The following is an 18,800-nucleotide window of genomic DNA, read 5'->3' as shown; positions in this document are numbered from 1 at the left end:
GGGGCCCTGATAAAAGATCTGAAGAGCTCTAGTAGGTTTGCAGGCCTTTTTTTTGAATGAATTCATTCAGACTGTCCTTTCTACCAAACTGGTACAAATGAGTGAGGTGTTCCTTATGGGCATGAACCATGAGGCCGCATAGATTACACACCGATGGACAGATGGATGTAGGGAATGGTGGACAAATGAATAAAAGAACAGACTGAGCCAAATATGCACCTGTCTTCCTGAAAGAGACCTTTCAAGGCAGGGTGGCAATTTAAAGTAACCCTGCCTGACATGTAGGAATCTTTCAGCTTTGAGAGCTGAGTTTTACCCAGGGATGAGCCAACCATGCCATTCAAGACAGGTCCACAGGGCAGTGTTAGAATGGCCTGAGCCTTGTCAAGCACCCTTGGCCGTGCTCTTCTCAGCAAGCCTTTCTACTCCATGAGGAAAAACAAACCAGCACCTGGGGCCCTCCATGACTGTGTGTATGTGTCAATATGGGGATACGTGTATTTGAGAAAGCATGGCTTGTTTATCATGGCCATTCTTTAATAGAAACTTCTCTATAGTACAGAAGACTTGCACCTATATTTGAGGGGCTGAGCCACTCACAGGTTTGGGGATAAAATTTTATTTTAATCGCTGTACAAAGCACCTTTTACTATCTGGCAATTTGTAGTGTTAATTGTTTTAAGGGCATTACTTTTATTTGAAACAAAACTTTAAACTGCTAAGGGTGGGAACCCAATCATATATGTCTTAGATTTCCCCAGAAATACCTAAACATTTTCTAAATAAAATTGAGGGAAGAGTAAAAGGGAAGTGGCAGACATACCTGCTGCAGATTTATCTTGGAAGTCAGACTGTTGGCCTGCCCTCCTTACCTGAAGACCTGGCAGAGCTGTTAAGTTATCAGTTCCAGGATCCAGGGATGAGACATTTACTGCTGTTGGCAAGGCATTGGTGAATGATGGGCTGTGATCCACAGAAAAGTAACCTAACCAGCCAGGCATGGCAGTGGGCCCCTATAGTCCCAGTACTCAGGAGGCTAAGATGAAAGGATCATTTGAAGCCCAGGAGTTTGAGGCCAGCCTGGGCAACATAACCAGCAGACCTGTACCCCTGCAAGCCACCAGGATGAGCTGAGAGATCAACTGGCAGGAGCAAAGCCAATATAGCTGAGAGGAATTGTTCTGGAGAAACAGTTTTTCTATAGGCAGGAGAGCAGGAGAAGGAAAACGGATACAGGGTTTAACTACCTCCAGCAGAAGGTAAGTTATAGAAGTGTCTTACCACTAGAGAATGTGTCTGAATCACATGGCACCAAAGTATGTTAGCAGCAGCAAATCCATACAGGTCTGCAGCAACTCGAGTCTTGCCTCCTTGGAGGAAAGAATTTGGTCGAGGGGCAGAGGTAGGTTTAAGGCAGAGGAGGAAACTGAGGCAAGTTTTAGCGCAGGAGTGAAGGTTTATTAAAAAGTTTTAGAGCAGGAACAAATGGAAGTAAAGTATACTTGGAAGAGAGCCAAGCAGGTGACCTGAGAGATCCAAGTGCCCCGTCGGGCCCTTGACTTGAGGTTTTATACATTGGCATGGTTCCAGGGTTTGTGTTTCTTCTCCCCCGACTCTTTCCTTGGAGCAGGCTGTCTGCAGGCATGGTGGCTTGCCAGCACTTGGGAGGGGCTGCATGCTCAGTGTGTTTACTGGAGATGTATGCATGCTCACTTGAGGTATTTTTCCCTTATCAGTCGTTTCTTATCAGAGGAAGGTCATATACCGGTTAAACTCTGCCATTTTGCCTCTTAATGTGCATGCTTGAGCCCACTCGCCCAACTCCTGAGATCTTAGGAAGCTGCTGATTACCCACTTCAGATGTTTTCTATCTATTGGGAGATTCTTTCTCTGGCTCTGGCTGCAACCAGTTATTTTACAGAGACAGCTTAACAATTGCCTGACCATTACTTAACAGTCACCTGACATTCCTGTGGGAGGGGGGCCCTCTCCTGCCCTGCTCATGCCTGCCTAGCTACCTACTCTAACACTAGGAATTTATAAGCAATGGATTAGCAAAGTAAAATCAAGTTAATACAATAATAATAATTTGATAGCAAAACTAAAATATGCCCCCAGATTGCAGAGTGAATAGGATGTGTGTGGTGTGGTTCAGCCCAACCTTCCAAATCTGCACTGTTCAGTGGAGCCTTCTGCTGTGAGAGACCTGTGCTGCACCTGCACTGCCCAACACAGTGGCCACCAGTCCACGTGATAATTGAGCACTTGAAATGTGGCTAGTGCAACCAGGCAGCCACATTTTTAGTTTAATTTATCTGATTAATTTAAGTTTATATAGTCACATGTGGCTAGTGGCTACTGTATTGAAGAGTGCAATTCTAAACTGAAGACATCTCCATTTCAGAGGAGACTGTTCGCAGATGGAGGCTGACCAGAGGGAGGATAGGAGCCTGTGTAATCAGGAAAAGCAACGCTTCTCACTCTGCGGGGCTTAGCGAGGCTGACGGGAGATGGCGCCCCCTGGGGCAGATGGGCAGCAAGGCACCTTGGGCCATAGGGATTTTCCAGGCATCCCTTCCTCCCTCCGCTAGTTTCTAAACAAGCAGACATGTACCGCAGGCAGTCTGCAGGATTAAAGTTGTGCAGTAATTACATAACAAACAGGCCGAGGCCATTTGATTCGTGACAGGGAAGGACTATAGACTCCCATTTGTAGAGACCAAGCTGGAGGGGCTCCACCATGACTCAGAGAGGTGTGGACTCCAGGACTGCAGTGCCAGGGGCCGCCTGGTTTGTGCTCACCACTTTATTCTGACTCGCTTCTAATGCGGAGCCTTGGGTATGTCCTCCTTTGGGAGCATTTGGGACAGAAGAAAACCTTACTCTGAGGCAAATAATGTAGACATTCACTGGGCATGGGCTGTGCGCACAGCAGGCTGCCCAGGAATGCCAGGATGGCACCCACAAAGGGACAGACAAGTTGACAGACTGGAACGTGTGTTCGAGAGATATTGATCTCAGCTGACCACTGGCTCCAGACAAAAGCTCGGACGGAAAGGGTGTAATGCCATCAGCCAAGCTAGCAGTAGGCTGCCATGACCAGAGCAAGGGAGGAGGAAGGCCGCGTGGGCCGTGAGTATCTGGTATCTTCGCTGAGACTGTCTCCATAGCAAGGAACGGAAGCAGCTCTGGTAGGAGGTGGGGTGCCCTCTAGTGGTCATGCTTTGGTTGCTGTCCTTTCTCAAGCTCTTAAATTCCTTGACATCCTCTGAGTTGCTTGAACATTTTCTACAGTATCTCACAGTAAGAAATACATTTTGCATGGCTACCTAGTGTGCATGTGTGTACACATACGGTCAAAACAAGAGCCTCGAGGCTGGCCACAGTGGCTCATGCCTGTAACCCCAGCACTTTGGAAGGCCGAGGTGGGCCGATCATGTGGTCAGGAGATTGAGACCATCCTGGCCAACATGGTGAAACCCCGTCTGTACTAAAAATACAAAAATTAGCTGGGTGTGGTGGTGCATGCCTGTAATCCCAGCTATTCGGGAGGCTGAGGCAGGAGAATCGCTTGAACCAGAGAGTTGGATGTTGCAGTGAGCCAAGATCGTGCCACAGCACTCCAGCCTGGCAACAGAGCAAAACTCTGTCTCAAAAACAAACAAACAAAACCCAAGAGCCTCATAAATACTTATCCTCGCAACATGCAATATACTATTGTATTTTCTATTTTATTCTATTTCTTTTAATGTTGGTCATAACCTCCTAAATTGATTCACAGCCCACTAAATGGGTCATGACCTACAGTTTGAAAACCTATTGAAAAGAAAGCCCTCTGCCCTAATTGTTACCTTTGAGACTGCATCACCCACCTGTCCCACTCCCACCTCACTCATGCAGGGCATCCGCCGGGGCCAGCAAGGGTCTGGGAAACCTGCTCTGTGAATCATCTGCTTACAGGTAATCAGGCGTTGTCTGTCATCACTGTGATCAGGGAGGAGGGTGATGGAGGAAGAGAAGGAATCATAGATTAGGACATCTTTTATCCTGAATGCAGGAAAATTGGGAGAACCAAGTACAGCTTTCAGAGTCTCTCTCATTCTACTTTATTTCTTTATCTCATTTATGGTATTTGCGCCTTGGACAAGGATGAAAACAAGCAGGCCCGAGTGACCCTGGCCTGTCTCCTCTGGACTTCTGCTTCCCTGCTGTCAAGTGGGTGGCTGCACGAGCTGGCTCCTTGAGCAGCTTCTTGCACTAATGTTCCCTGTTTCTGTTTGTCCCAGGGTGAGGGAGTGGGGGCCTAGAAGCCAGCGGCTGGAAAAGCAAAAAGAAGGAGGTGTTAGGCAAGGAGGAAGATAGGGGGTTGGGGCCAGGAAGAAAAATAAATGCCAGAGTGACAAGGCATGCCCCCGGTGGCAGCAGGTGCTGCAGCCTGCGTTCTTCCTGCACCTTCCCTGAGAAGAGCAACAGAGGCCGCGGGCAGGAAGCTGCTGACCAGAGCAAGCCCATCTCTTTCTCAACCAGTGGGCTTGCAAGATGCTACCTCTGAGTCCTTTAAAACTTACAGCCTTTTCAAGCCCTCAGAACCCAGAGTCCATCTGGTTCCATTTGCTTCCATTTAGAGAAGGAAAACTGGGGTCTCAGGAGGAAAGAGCTCACCATGAGTCACACAGTCACAACGCTGAAGCTGGAACCACAGTGGACCCCACCACAGTCATACCACATCCCCTGCCCTTAGGGCCACAGAGACCTCAGCTAGAGGGAGCCCCACTGCTCAGGGCTGGTGGCATGCAGCTCCTGGAAGAGCACAGATTGTTGCAGCAGTTTAAAAAGAAGCCACACTGAGTGGCAGATCTTCCTCACTGATGCCTTCACATGAGGACAAAGCCATTTTTTCTTTTCTGGACCTAGGTTTCCTCTTTGGCAGAACGAGGGAGTGGAGCTGGTTGGGCTCTGAGGCACCTGAGATTGTATAAGCCCCTGGCTGAGCTGGACCTGGGGCCCCACAGGAAAGCACTAAGTTGCAGTCAGGGTATCTAGTTCTGGCTCCAGCTCTGCCTCGGAGGAACTGCCTGGGCCTCTGTGTCCCCATCAGTGAAGTGCAGGGACTGCAATCTGCCAATATGTTCTAAGAATCCATAATTCAGAAGGTGTTAAAAACCTCCCCCTGGGTGCCTGTTCTTGTGCCCCAGGGATAGGCCAGAGGCTTCTCTAGTCGTGCACTGGCACTGAGGAGGCAGGACCCAGTGGTGCTGGTACCTTGGTCCCGTGGCAGTGGCTCTGCTGGCGTGGGCTAGGAGAGTGGTTGATTTGTGTTTCTGCTCACCCTTCCTATAGCAGGAGGTCTCTTCCCTACAGCTGCTCCAGGGAAACTGCTGTAGCCCTATTGTCTTCTCCTTGTCCACCTGCTTGGCCCTTGCCCCTGCAGCCCTCCCTCTACCCACAAAATCTGCCGGGGTCTCTGCCATGGCCTCTGTGATTAAAGGATCCCCCATGCATCTGGATTTGGCTGCCTGTGATTCCAAGACTGCGGACCCCAGGATGTGAGGCCCTGTGTGTTGATAGCTAAATGACTGTGTTCTCGTTGGTGACATTTCAGGGACACTACATCAACCTCGCTAACGCCTGAGGACACTGAAGACATGCCCGTGGGGCAGGATGCGGAAATCTGCCTGCTGAAGTCTGGAGAACTCATGTAAGTGGCAGCTGCCGCCTGGGCCCTCTCCAGGTGTGGCGTTGGGAGGAGTAATGGCCACTCCAGTGCTGGCGCTGGGGACCACCCCGGGGCTCTAACTTAATACCAGTGGGGCTTCGTTTATTCTTTTTTTTCAGGTATAGCTTATATACATTAAAACTCAAGCAAGTATACAGTGCTTGAATTCTCATGAATGATACAGTGTAATCACTACCACAATTAAGATATAGAACAGTTTTCTCACCCTGGGAAGTACCCTGTGCCCCTTTATAATATTCCTCCCACACCTCATGTTCTTTTTTCAAATTAACTTTGTTAATTTTTTTATTGTATGAGCAATGCACTTTCATTGTAAAAAATTAGGAAAATAGAGATAAGTAAAACATTTTGGCATATAGCCTTCCAGTCTTTTTAATATACCTATATACATATAATTTTTGACACAAACAAATATTCTAAATCTTCTTTTGCAGTATTTTAAAACTTGCTATAGCATGAGTATTTTCCCACATCATCGAGTTCTCCAGTGTTGTATCCAGTGGCTGCATAACTGTCATTGAATAGATTCAGTCACTCATTCACAGATATTTATTCATTATCACAATGTGCCAGGTACTATTTTAGGTGCTTAGAGCATGTCAGTAAATAAAACCAACAAAGGCTCACCCCTCGCCCTTATCAAGCTTACATTCCAGCCAGCAGGGATTGACAGATGACAAACTGTCAACATAATTAAATAAGTCAATATTGTATAAATGTTACAAGGTGGTGCTTGCTATGGGAAAAGATAAAGTAGGATAACAGGGAAGGGGAATTTGCCATTTTAAATAGAGTGACAGTAAGAAGATAACACTTGAAGGAAGTGAAGGAGTTGCCAGGCTTCTATCTACGGGTATAGCATTTCAGGCAGAGGGAACAGGCAGCACAAAGGCCCTGCGACGGGATGGTGCGTGGCATGTTGAGAGGCCGAGAAAAGGGCCAGCGTGCCTGCAGCAGAGAGAACCAGGAGGTGGAGTCAGAGTGGAAATGAGGGTCCCAGCACATAGGGTCTTGTTGGCCATTGTAAGGACTTTGACTTTGAATCTGAGGGAAATGGGACCCCGAAATGAGGTGTGTAGCATTAAGAGTGACTTAATCTAATTTACATTTGAAAAAGGATTGTTCTGATTGCCATGTGGAGAATAGATGATGGAGGACAAGAGCAAAAGTGGGGAGAGCAGTTGAAAGGATATTAGAGGAATGCTTGTTCCTTGGACCAAGTGTTGGCAGAGAGGGCAGAGCCAGGGCAAATTCTGGACCTATTTTGAAGGTGGTGAAGACAGAATTTCCTGAAGGGTCAGATGTGGTCATGAGAGAATGATCTATTCCACCAGTCCTCAGGTGACCTTGGACCACACTTGGACAAACACTATATTGAATTATGGGGCAGACCAAGCAGGAAGAATTAAATAGCTAGCTCACTCATAAGCTGTTGATGCTGGGGGAGTATGAAATGTCAGGGCTACCCTTTCTGGAGAACAGCTTGGCTGCAGGATGTACCAAAAGTTCAAGAATTGCATTTTCTCTTTGATGTAATGGGCCTATGTCTGGGAATTTATCCTGAGGAAATAATGACTGGATGTGCAAAGATAAAGCTACCAAAATGTCCCTTGCATGCTACTCACAGCAGTGACAATTAGAAATAGTAAAAGAGAACTTGGGTGGTCGAGAATGGCTGTTGAATTTTGCCAGATCTTTTTTCTACATCAATTGATAAGATCATAGACTTTTTCTTCCTTAGCCTGTTGATATGATGGATTGCATTGACTGACTTTCATATATCAAACCAACCTTGCATACCTGGGATAGATCCCACTGGCTGCGGTATATAATTCTTTTTCACACCCTGCTGGATTTCACAAACTATCTAAAGGATGTTTTGCCAAGTATAGAATTGATAGTTTTTTTCTTTCAGCATTTGAAATAAGTGTGCTGCTGCTTCCCTCTGGCCTCCATGGTTTTAGATGAGAAATCCCCTAGCATTCAAACTGGTATTCTCCTGTAGATAATAAGTTATTTCTCTTTGCCTGCTTTCAAGTTTTTTCTTTGTCTTTTGTTCTTAGAAGTTGAACTATGATGGGTCTTGGCATGAATTTCTTTGGGTTTTTCCTATTTGGGGTATACCCAGCTCTTGAATCTCTAGGCTTATATCTGTCACCATATTTGGGAAGTTTATAGCCATCATTTCTTTGAATAGTTTTTCAGATGTACTCTATTTTCCCTCTCCATTTGGGACTCCACTAATACAAATGTGAGATATTTCGTCCTTGTCTTGCAGGTCCCTGAGGCTCTGTTCTTTTTCCTTGCACCCCGCCCCCAATTATCTTTTCCCTGTGTTGTTCAGATTGAGGAATTTCTGTTTTTCTCTCTTCAAGTATAATTGTCATCTTTATTCAGCTATTGAGTGTCCAGTGATTTTTTTTTTTTTTTTGGTTATTGTAATTATTTAGATCTAAAATTTCCATTTGGTTCTTTTTTATATCTTCTGTTTCTTTAGTGTGAGTTTTCCACTTTTTTATTGTTTCAAGAACATTTAAAATTGTTATTGAAGCATTTTTTTGATGACTGCTTCAAAAGCCTTGACAGATAACTCCAGCATCTGATTGATGTCAGTGTCGGCTTCTGTTGATTGTCTTTCCTCATGCACACTGTGATTTTCCAGGCTCTTAGGATAACAAGTGGTTTTCTAATATGTGTAGGTGGGGGGCTCAGAGACGCTCAGCTGTTGTGATTTTCCTCATATTCTGGGGGTCCTTAATCAGTCCGCCTTCCTTCTCCTGCCCTTCACTTTTACTACAACTGCTGAATCATTTTCAGGTTTTTTAGTGGCATTTAATGGGAAAGAACAAGGAAATGTTTGAAATCATTTATAATAAAACTTGTAAAAAACCTACCCTCAAGTAAAGAGATGAGGAAAGTTATGAGATTTATAAGTAATTAGAACACACAGATCCAAGGCATATCCTGGAGGAGAATAGGATAGTACCGAGAATAGGTCAGCTGGACGTGGGAATAAAATGCGAGGAGAATGACAACACCTTGAAAGTTATTTTTTTCTGCCTCTTTCAAAGAGAGTGACAGCAAGCTAAGGATTAGCAACCACATCGTGAGAGCATCTGAAAACATGTTAAAGGTTGGGATTATCTCAGAACACTGCACATGTGTTGGTACCCTTTGACTCATGTAAACTGGAATTTCTGAGGTCACTCAGTGGAATTCACATTTGTGACATGAGCCTTATAGACAATAGGCATCTTAAGATTATATTATATTTGAGCAAACGCTTGATTGTTTTTGTTAAGATCTCCTTTGGAGAAGCTGAGTATTGTCCTTGTTGCTGAATAGATGATGTCTTGAATAGATGATTGAGGCACAATCCAAATACCTGGGTGCCAGGGGAGAATTCTGGAGCATAAAATTATAAAATGCTCCGGCATTAATGGGACATTATGTCAGGGTAAGTGACTTTTTACATGGTAATATGGTAAGATTTCCACATTACGAGAAAGATGTCTGTTCCAGAATGGACCCCCACACCTGCCCTCAGATTCTTGAAAATTGTAAATACTGGTCGAGGGGTCTTAATTAGAAATAAAATTTAACACATGGAGAAGTATTGCATTGAATTGAATTCTCACAAAGGTGAGTATTGGAGCTGTTCTTTAAAGCATGCTGGTTTTTCATCATTTCTTACCTTCTCGTTAGCTTTGGGGAGTCTGTCCATTCATCTCCACAGCTTTGGAGGCAAATGAGCCCTCAGCACCACCACTTGCTGGGCAGTGTTGGGCAAGTTACCTAACCTCTTTGAACTTAGTTCCCTCCCCTGTGTTAAAGGGGATAGTAATACATTTTCTCCACAAAAGGCAGTTTGGTATGGTAGGAAGATGATGGCTTTGCCTCAGACCTGTGCGAGCCTGGATCGAATTTCTTAATCTTTTAGAATCTTAGTTTCCTCTTTTACAGAATGGCAACAGTCATGCCTTCCTCGTGGAGCTACTGCAGTAACATGCAAAATTGCTGAGCACAGGGCATGGCCTATGATGGTTGCCACCTTCCCATTTCACAGTTGAGAAACGGAGGCTCAAAATCAGTGAGTGATTCACCCAAGGCCACACTGCTCCTAAGTTGCAGCTCTGCACTGGAGGTCCTGCCTCCATGACCGTGAGCTAACCTAACTGCCTCCAGAGTTGCACAGTGTAGGAGGGGTGCCACTCGGCCTGGAAGGGTCCCCGAGGAGCAAGCTCCCCAGGTTCATCTTGTAATCTAGTCCTTGCAGCAGTCCTGAGGCAGGCATGGTTGTCCCTGTTTGGCAGATGAGGAAACTGAGGTTTATGAGAGGGTAAGCCCTGCAGCTGGGATGCAGTGAGGCAGGTCCCTTGGCCCCTAACCTCACATTCTTCACATAATACTCTGAGTCCAGCACAGAACCCCAAAAACAGAGGAACTCGCTGTCAATGAACCCTGCAAACTTCTTGAAGAAGCTTTTCTCTACCCAGGGAGAGTAAGAACAAGCTTTTCTCCCCAAAACCATTGTATTACTTGCATCACCCCTACATTATAAAGAGTATGGGATGTTGGCATTTGAGGAAAGGTCAGGGTTTCCATGTGGAATCTTACAATGGATGCCAGATGCGGCTGAGAAGATGGACTATATTGAAAGGCTGGGAGGCTTGTGCTAATTAGGTGAAAGGGTGAGGCAGGGAATTGGAAGGAGAAATGGCAGAGAGAAAACAGACGGCTGAGCAGCAGGGCAGCTTCAGGAGAGCAGCAGAAAGCTGCGCCTCGGCACTCACTTCCTGTCCACGAGGGCGGTGGAGCAGGTCAGGCCATCCTCAGTTCCTTAGTTCCCATGGGCTTTCAGCTCCACACAGGCAAATACGTCATCTGTATTTTTTACTGCTGTGTCCTCCATGCCTAGAACTATGCCAGGCATGTAGTAAGCGCTCAGGAAACATTTGTTGCAGTGAACTGCCCATCCCGTAATTAAGCATGTTGGCCAGGGTTACCCAGGGCTTATCCTCTCAAGAAGTCTCCAGCCACCTCTGAGCCACAGATGACCTGGCCAGTGGACACAAACACTTTGCCCAATCAGATCCCGCTCTGTATTTTGATTTTAGGATCAAAGTACCCCTCACAGTGGATGAGATTGCCAGCTTCGGGGAGGGTAGCAGGGAGCTGTTTGTGCGGTCCAGCACCTACAGCCTGATCCCCATCACTGTGGCCGAAGCAGGCCTCACCATCAGCTGGGTCTTCTCCTCTGACCCCAAGAGCATCTCCTTCAGCGTGGTCTTCCAGGAGGCTGAGGACACACCGCTGGATCAGTGTAAGGTAAGGCTGGGCTCCCTGCCTGTGGGCTCCTTACACACACATCTGGGTACTTGGGCAGGCCTTTCCCAAAGCAGGGCAGTGGCCATCCTACCCTCTGCTGGGCAGGCTTCACCTGGAATGTTCTGGGCCGTGTCATGCAGAGAAGGCAGAGCACCTGGGCCTTGTCCAGTTTGGGGAGGGAAAGACCCAGAGGTTCTGGAAAGCTGTTTTCAAATGTCTGAAGGTCACACCTGTGTCAAACAGGTACAGTCTGCCCTTGGGATAGATGGGTAGGTGAAAGAGGAATACAGACATATGACTCAATTTAAGGATCATTTTCTAATAGAGCTATGCAAAGCAGGAATGGGTCACCTTGGGAGGTGGTGACCTGTCTTCCTCTAGTTTTTAGCTTAGGGTACATCCCACCTGGAAGGGTGTCAGTAGAGACAACACCAATGTCACTTGGGTGGTCGAACTTGAAATCTTGGTGGCGGGTACCAGTTTATAAATTCCTAAGACATTCTAGGCATGGAATGTTGACAGTGCCTGGACTGTAGTTCTCAACCTTGGCTGCAAATTAGAATCTCTAGGTGTGGGATCCAGACATCTCCAAGTGATTCCAATGAGCAGCCACTGGTGTAGATTGAGAACCACTGGTGTAGATCAGGGAGTTGAAACCAGAGTGGAAAGGATGGGGTGGAATCCAGACCACAGGGACAGAGGTTGGGCAGGGGTCCATGGGTGGCTGATTCAGTACGGGGCAAGAAGGAGGGAGACCCATGCCTGAGGTCTGAATTCAATGCTTGCATCTCTGCAGAGAAAGGGTATAGAGGGATATGGGAGGGAGAGATGGTTTGGATGGAAACACAAGTTCCATTTGAATCATTCTGAGTGGAAGAAATGGTAAAAGCGGTTGGGCCTGCTGGACTGGAGCTGAAAGTGGATCCTAGCCTGGGAATACGACTGCAGAAATCTCCATTTTGCAAGAATTGCAAGGATCAAGATAGGGAAAAGCAAGCTAAAGTCATGTGAAACAAGAATTCTGTGAAGTCTTTGCAGAAACATCTATTAGTCCCTTGTGTTTGGTCTACTGGGTGCCCTCGAGGGGCTTGAGGTTGAGGGATGAGGAAGGCCCAGAGCAGGAGAGCCCAGCTAGGAGGGACACACAGCAGTTCCTGCTCTGATGCTGGCATCCCATAGAGGAATATGCACCCGTTTGGGTTTGCTCTCCTGCCGCCCTGCCCTGTTGGAATCTGCTCATTGCAGGGATCGCTTTTGTCATTTCTCTGCTTTTCAGACTCACTCTCAAAATGTAACTCTGCTCCCTTGGGTTGGCCTTGTTTATTGGAGTCTCATATTCTGTCTTATTTAAAACTGCTCTGCCCATCTTATTCTTTTGGGGCTTGTAGCCAGCTCCTCATACCTACCTCTGGAGCCCTTCCTTCTTGAGCAGTTCTGAGCCTCTGCCCAGGAGGTCCTGGCACAGCCAACATGCCTGTCAGCTCCACACTAACAAACGGCAGCACTGCCAAGAGCTGCCCTTGCCACTCACCATCACATTCCCCAGACCTACCAGGCCCCCATCCTGAATTCACCCAGACCAGACACCGTGAGTGTTTGTGGCAAGGAGGGAAAGGACTAAATCAGGCATCCAGGCCTTCGCTGTTTTGCCTGCCCACACGTGACTGGGCTGTAGGCCTCTCCCCTTGCTCAGTCCCTGCCCACCGAGTCCTCAGGAGCCTGGGGTTCCTGTGTGGCTCTACCAGGAATCAGGAACTTGGGGACCTACTGAGCCTTTCTCATCTCTAACTGCCAGGGGGCCCCATTGCCTTTCCCCACAGTGACACCAGGGGGCAGAAGGGGCCCGTGTACAGGATGCTCAGGTGCTCCTCTGCCTTCACAGGCCACTGTCACCAGCCACAGATGGGGGTGGCTATTATCTCTGCCTGAGGTCCCCCAAAGAGACCGTGGCCAGGGTAGCCTGTTTCCACACATGTGCCCTCAATATCTATCCCGGGGACTCCCCGGCTGCTCTCCTGACCAGCCTGGGCCTTAGAGGAAATGACAGGTACAGTGCAAATGGCAGCAGTCAGACCTCATGATTACGGAGGTATAGACACAAGGAACTATGCCGTGTATTTGCAACCATTTATTGGGTGTCTGCTGTATACTGGACTGTAGGGCCCGCAGGGGATAGAGAGAGATGAAGGAAGCTCACTGCATAGTCGGAGAGAGACTCTAATCAATAGACACTTGTGATTCCAGGTGGCTTCATGACAGGGGTGGGCGGGCACTGTGGGTACCCCTGCGAAGGGTGCCTCGCCCAGCCTGGGGAACAGAGATGAGGAAAGGAGAGCCCTGGGTGATGGTGAAGGCCACAGTGGAGGAAACCAGGAGCAGCACTGTGAGGTGAGGCGAGGGGCCTGTGCGCTTGAGGAGAAGCATCCAGTAGATGGAAAAGCACAGCAGAAGGTCAGCCCCGTCTCTAGGGGTGCCTGTCAGATACTCGCCACCCTGTGCCACCCTCTCTCCAGACCCACTTCCTCCATTATAGTCATGGACTTGACACTGAGATTAGAGATTGTGAATCTAGGTGAGGCACTTGGTGAAAGAAATTATGAACCAGGTTACCAGTGTACACACCGCTGGCCTGAGGCCCAGGGACAAATCAGAGAACTGGATCCAGACCCTGTCCTCTCTCTGGGCAGAAGATCCGTCTTTGGCCAGAGAAGCTCAATGGCCTGCTGGGGTGGGCTCCAGAGGGAGTCAGAGGAGGAATCAGCTGACAGCAAGGACACTTGACTTTGTTTTTTAGCTTTATTAAGATATAATTCACTGACTTGAAATCTACAGTTTAATGGTTTTTAGTATATTCACAGAGTTGTACCACCATTACCATGGTCTAATTTTAGATTCTTTTCATCACTCCAAAAAAGAAATTCTGTGCCCATTAGCAGTCACTCCCCAACCTCTGCCCCCAGCAACCATGGATCTATTTTGTGAATCTGCTGATTCTAGATGTTTCATGTGAATGGAATGAATGCAAAACAGCTGGAATGAATGAAAAAGCTACAGAATAAGATGTTTCAAAGAAATGAAGAGTATCATTTTCAAGAACACACATTAATCTATGTTAAACATGTCCTCTTCAGGGGACTTGCCTTAAGGAGCTCTTGATGTTGCTTGTAATCAAGGTAGTGGGTGCGAGGGTATGCAGGGTGAGCACACCAAGGTCGCCATGCACACAGCAAGCCTTCCCCTCCAGCAGCTCCTTTCCATACACCCTTGTTGCTGTGTTTGAGACCAGGCCAGAGTTGTTAGGTTGTGGATCACAGAAACAGAACCAACCCCTCACCCTCCCAGGATCCTTAGTCCCTGGTGGAACTAGAATGTGATAGAATGTTAATGGAAGTAAATGAGATGTCGTGTGCAGAAGAGGCAGCACGGAGCCTACGTATAGCAGGCCCTCAGTGTACACTCTTTGTACACCTTTGTCCCCTCTAGGCTTGTCAGGTGCCCGTCGTACTCCCTCACCACCACCAGCTGCCAGCCTGAGCAAGCACACTGTTGTATTAGGAACACAACGCTCAATCTCCCTCTGTGCCTTTTTGATTCCCCTTTTGATTTCTCTTTGATCCACATGTTTGACTTTGTTTTTCAGTTTTCAGATATTTTGAGATTTTCCAGAGATCTGCTCTTGATTTCTAATTTAATTCCATTGTAGACCTAGAACATACTTTGTATAACTTGAATCCTTTGAAGTTTGAGAGGTGTTTTCTTAATGGCCTAGAACAAAGGTGTCCAATCGTTTGGCTTCCCTGGGCCACATTGGAAGAAGAATTGTCTTGGGCCACACATAACATATACTAACACTAACAATAGCTGATGAGCTAAAAACAAAACAAAACAAAACAACAACAACAACAACTCATAATGTTTTAAGAAAGTTTACAAATTTGTGTTGGTCTGCATTCAAAGCCTTCCTGGGCCGCGGGTTAGACAAGCTTGGCCTAGAATGTGACCCACCTGGGTGAACGTTCCAAGTGCACTTGAAAAGGATGTACCTTCTGCTATTGTGGGGTGGAATGTTCTTTTTTTTTTTTTTTTTTTTTGAGACAGTTTCACTCTTGTTGCCCAGGCTGGAGTGCAATGGCGCGATCTTGGCTCACTGCAACTTCTGCCTCCCAGGTTCAAGCGATTCTCCTGCCTCAGCCTCCCAAGTAGCTGGGATTGCAGGCAAGCACCACCATGCCCAGCTAATTTTGTATTTTTATTAGAGATAGAGTTTCGCTATGTTGGCCAGGTTGGTTTCAAACTCCCAACCTCAGGTGATCCACCTACCTCGGCCTCCCAAAGTGTTGGGATTATAGGCGTGAGCCACCGTGCCCGGCCGGAATGTTCTATTATAGATGCCAATTAGTTCAAGTTAGTTGATGGTGTTGTTCATCTTCTGTTTCTTCATTGAGTTCCTGTCTACTTATTCTATCAATTATTAAGAAAGAGACATTGAAATCTCCAACTATAATTGTGAATTTGTCCATCTCTCCTTGCAGTTCTATAACTTTTTGCATCATGTATTTTGAAGCTCTGTCATTAAGGGCATAAATGTTTAGGATTATTGTCCTTTTAATGAACTGACATATTTATCATTATGAAATTATCCCCGGTAATATTCTTTGATATAAAATCTATGTTATGTGATATTAATACAGTCAAGCCAGCATTCTTTTGGCTAGCATGCTAGCCTGGTAATCTTGTTTACATCCATTTACTTTTAACCTATTTGTATCTTTATATTTAAATTGCATTTCTTGTAGGCATGATAGGGTTGGGCAGAGTCTGGTAATCTCTGCCTTTTCATTGGAATGTTTAGGCTATTTTCACTTACTGTGATTGCTGTTAAGGTTAGGTTTGAGTCTGCCATCTTGGTATTCATTTTCTTTTACCCCATCTGTTTTTTTGGTCTCTCTTCCTTTTTTTATGAGGGCAGTTGTTGGGCTCACCCTGTTCCTGTCTCTCAGGGATCACTATCCTGCATTGCCTGATAACCAGTGTCTTGAAAACTGTCCTTTTCATATGTTTTCTATTTTTTGTTTTGTTGTTGTTGTTGTTGTTGTTGTTGTTGTGTCCTGGGAGGGTAAATCTTAGATATTCTCCCATGCCTTTAAATATGTTGTCTCCACTGCCAGGAACAGCCAGACCCCTTCTCACTGGCTAACTTGTCCTAACTCAGCATCACCTTTTCCAGGAAGTCTCCTCTGGCATTCGGCCTCCTGCCTCCCACCCAGGGGCTAGAATGGCACCCCTTGCCAGTTCTCCCCTCATGGGACTCTCACCCCAGTGTAACTGAATGTTTTCTTCTTTGTGATCGCCATTAAACCACAAGATTCCTGAGAGCAGAGCCCTTTGCGGGAATTCGCTTCATTTTGGGAACTGTGTAGAGTTTGGGAACATGTAGAGTTTTGAGAAATATGCAGCTGTGTTCAAGATTAAGTTGAGAAAGTAATCGCATCCTTATATTAACAACTATTTTGGATTCAGTCATTTTGTACAAGTTAAAAATGTTTAATAGGAAAAAATAAAAACTGAATGTAATAAAAATTGTATTTCTGAAAAAGAAGCTACATTTTATTTTGTAAAGAATAAAAATGGTCACTTCTGGGGAAGTTTACCTCATTAGGAACTCAAAGTTGCTAAGATGCTGCTTCCGTCGTCTGTAGACCCTCTGGTCCATATAACCATTTATGTGTAGTCAGTCTTAAATGGAAGGCTTAGGGACACTTTATAAGACAAGATCCTCTAGGTGCTAGTCACTTCTTTAAAAAAAAAAAAAAAGAAAGAAAAAATTAAGGGCTGGGTGCAGTGGATCATGCCTGTAATCCCAGCACTTTGGGAGGCCAAGGCGGGCGAATCACGAGGTCAGGAGTTCGAGACCAGCCTGGCCAACATGGTGAAACACTGTCTCTACTAAAAATACAAAAATTAGCTGGGTGTGTTGGTGTACACCTGTAATCCTAGCTACTCAGGAGTCTGAGGCAGGAGAATTGCTTGAACCCAGGAGGCACAGGTTGCAGTGAGCCGAGATCGCACCACTGCACTCCAGCCTGGGCGAGAGAGCGAGACTCCATCTCAAAAGAAAAAAAAAGAAATTTTAAATGTTGGTGGCTCTGGCCAGGCATGGTGGCTCACACCTGTAATCCCAGCACTTTGGGAGTCTGAGGCGGGCGAATCACCTGAGGTCAGGAGTTCAATACCAACCTGGCCAACATGGTGAAACTCCGTCTCTACTACAAATACAAAAATTAGCCGGGCATGGTGGTGGACGCCTGTAGTCCCTACTCTCGGGAGGCTGAGGCAGGAGAATTGCTTGAACCTGGGAGGCAGAGATTGCAGTGAGCCAAGATCATGCCACTGTACTCCAGCCTGGGCAACAGAGTAAGACTCCATCTCAGAAAAAAAAAGGAAAAAAAATGTTGGCTGGCTCTGCCTTATCTCCTAGCATATTTTCAGTTTTAAAATGAGGCCTGTGTCTTAGCTGGGAAGTAGGTTGAAGAGCCTGCCCTGGTGGGGAAGAAGTGAGCCATTCAAAGACCTCCCCCGGAGCCCTGGCCCTGTCCAGCACGCACCCTTTGCACAGATTTTATCTCTGACAGTGAGGCCCTTCAAAAATCGTCTGAAAAAAATCAATATCACTGTCTCCTGGGACTCATTTCTCATTCTCAGGGAAGGCAGAAAGTGAATAGGAGGCTGACGCGCAGGTGCAGGAAGATGAAAGGGTCCTGGGGCACAGGGACCAGCCAAAGCACAGCCAGTAGACAGGCCTAGGTGGAGCCAGGGTTGTTGAGCCTGGAGGAGAGTGAGCCCAGCAGCTTTGTGCCTGGAAGGTTGTTATCTGGAAGGAGGTCTCAGCCTGTCCTGTGAGACCCAAGGGCAGCACCAGGACCAACAGGAGACAGCTGGACAGGTGGATCCCACCTAGACTAAGCTTCTTATCCTGAAGCCAGAAAAGGGTTTCTCCTTTAGCCCATGGAGTGTTCTAGCATCTTCTATGTTCAAGGCTAGGGGATCACTCCTTAAGGGTGCTGACCAGATCATGATTCTGGAAGAAACTCATAGCCACTAGTCATCAACAGCCTCGGGGTGTGGGATGGCACTGTGCCACTACTGGGGCTGGTCCCAGCTCCGGCCCTGCTCAGCTGTGACCTCGGGCAACACACTCAGCCTTCTCCCCCAAAATAAAGGTCTTCCCCGAGGATGCCCAGGGCCCTCTCGGCCTCTGTGATGTTTTTGCCTATCTGCTTTCCCTCCCAGGTCCTCATTCCCACGACCCGATGCAACTCCCACAAAGAGAACATCCAGGGCCAGCTCAAGGTTCGCACGCCTGGCATCTACATGCTTATCTTCGACAATACCTTCTCAAGGTAGGGCCACTTCAGGCACCAGCTCCACGTCTCCAGGCCTCTCTTCCATCTCTTCTCAAGAGCAGAGGTGGACACTCGAAACAAATTATTTGTCAGTAACTTATTATTAATCGTTCTTGATTGTTGACCACTCTGCCATGGTGTTCCAGTGTTTGTTAGAGATTTTGTGGCACACGGGCTCATGCTTGCAGAATCCCTCCATGTCACTGCTGAGGGGTAGAGGAGTGACACTCTTAAGTCACACAGCCAGTAGTGGAGCCAGATCTGAAACAGGCGGTCTGGCCATTCTGAACTCTTAATAACCAGGGTGTCCTTTCCCTCTCTCTGATGTTGAT

The 18,800-nt window shown here is 46.9% G+C and overlaps 1 protein-coding gene across 3 annotated transcripts in view; it reads left to right on the top strand.

Moving 5' to 3' along the window:
- FYCO1 (FYVE and coiled-coil domain autophagy adaptor 1) overlaps positions 1–18,800 on the top strand; it is a 77,935-nt gene that overhangs the window by 53,679 nt on the left and 5,456 nt on the right. For all 3 annotated transcript variants that reach the window (XM_050780546.1, XM_050780548.1, XM_050780547.1), the window contains 3 exons: positions 5,603–5,698; positions 10,855–11,065; positions 18,356–18,465. In XM_050780546.1, the coding sequence (XP_050636503.1) occupies positions 5,603–5,698; positions 10,855–11,065; positions 18,356–18,465 (417 nt within the window). The remainder of the gene's footprint in view (positions 1–5,602; positions 5,699–10,854; positions 11,066–18,355; positions 18,466–18,800) is intronic.

This window comes from Macaca thibetana, chromosome 2, assembly GCF_024542745.1.
Source record: "Macaca thibetana thibetana isolate TM-01 chromosome 2, ASM2454274v1, whole genome shotgun sequence".
NCBI lineage: Eukaryota > Metazoa > Chordata > Mammalia > Primates > Cercopithecidae > Macaca > Macaca thibetana.
The sequence above is the reverse complement of the archived record's forward strand: the minus strand, read 5'-3'. Positions and strand labels throughout refer to the sequence as shown.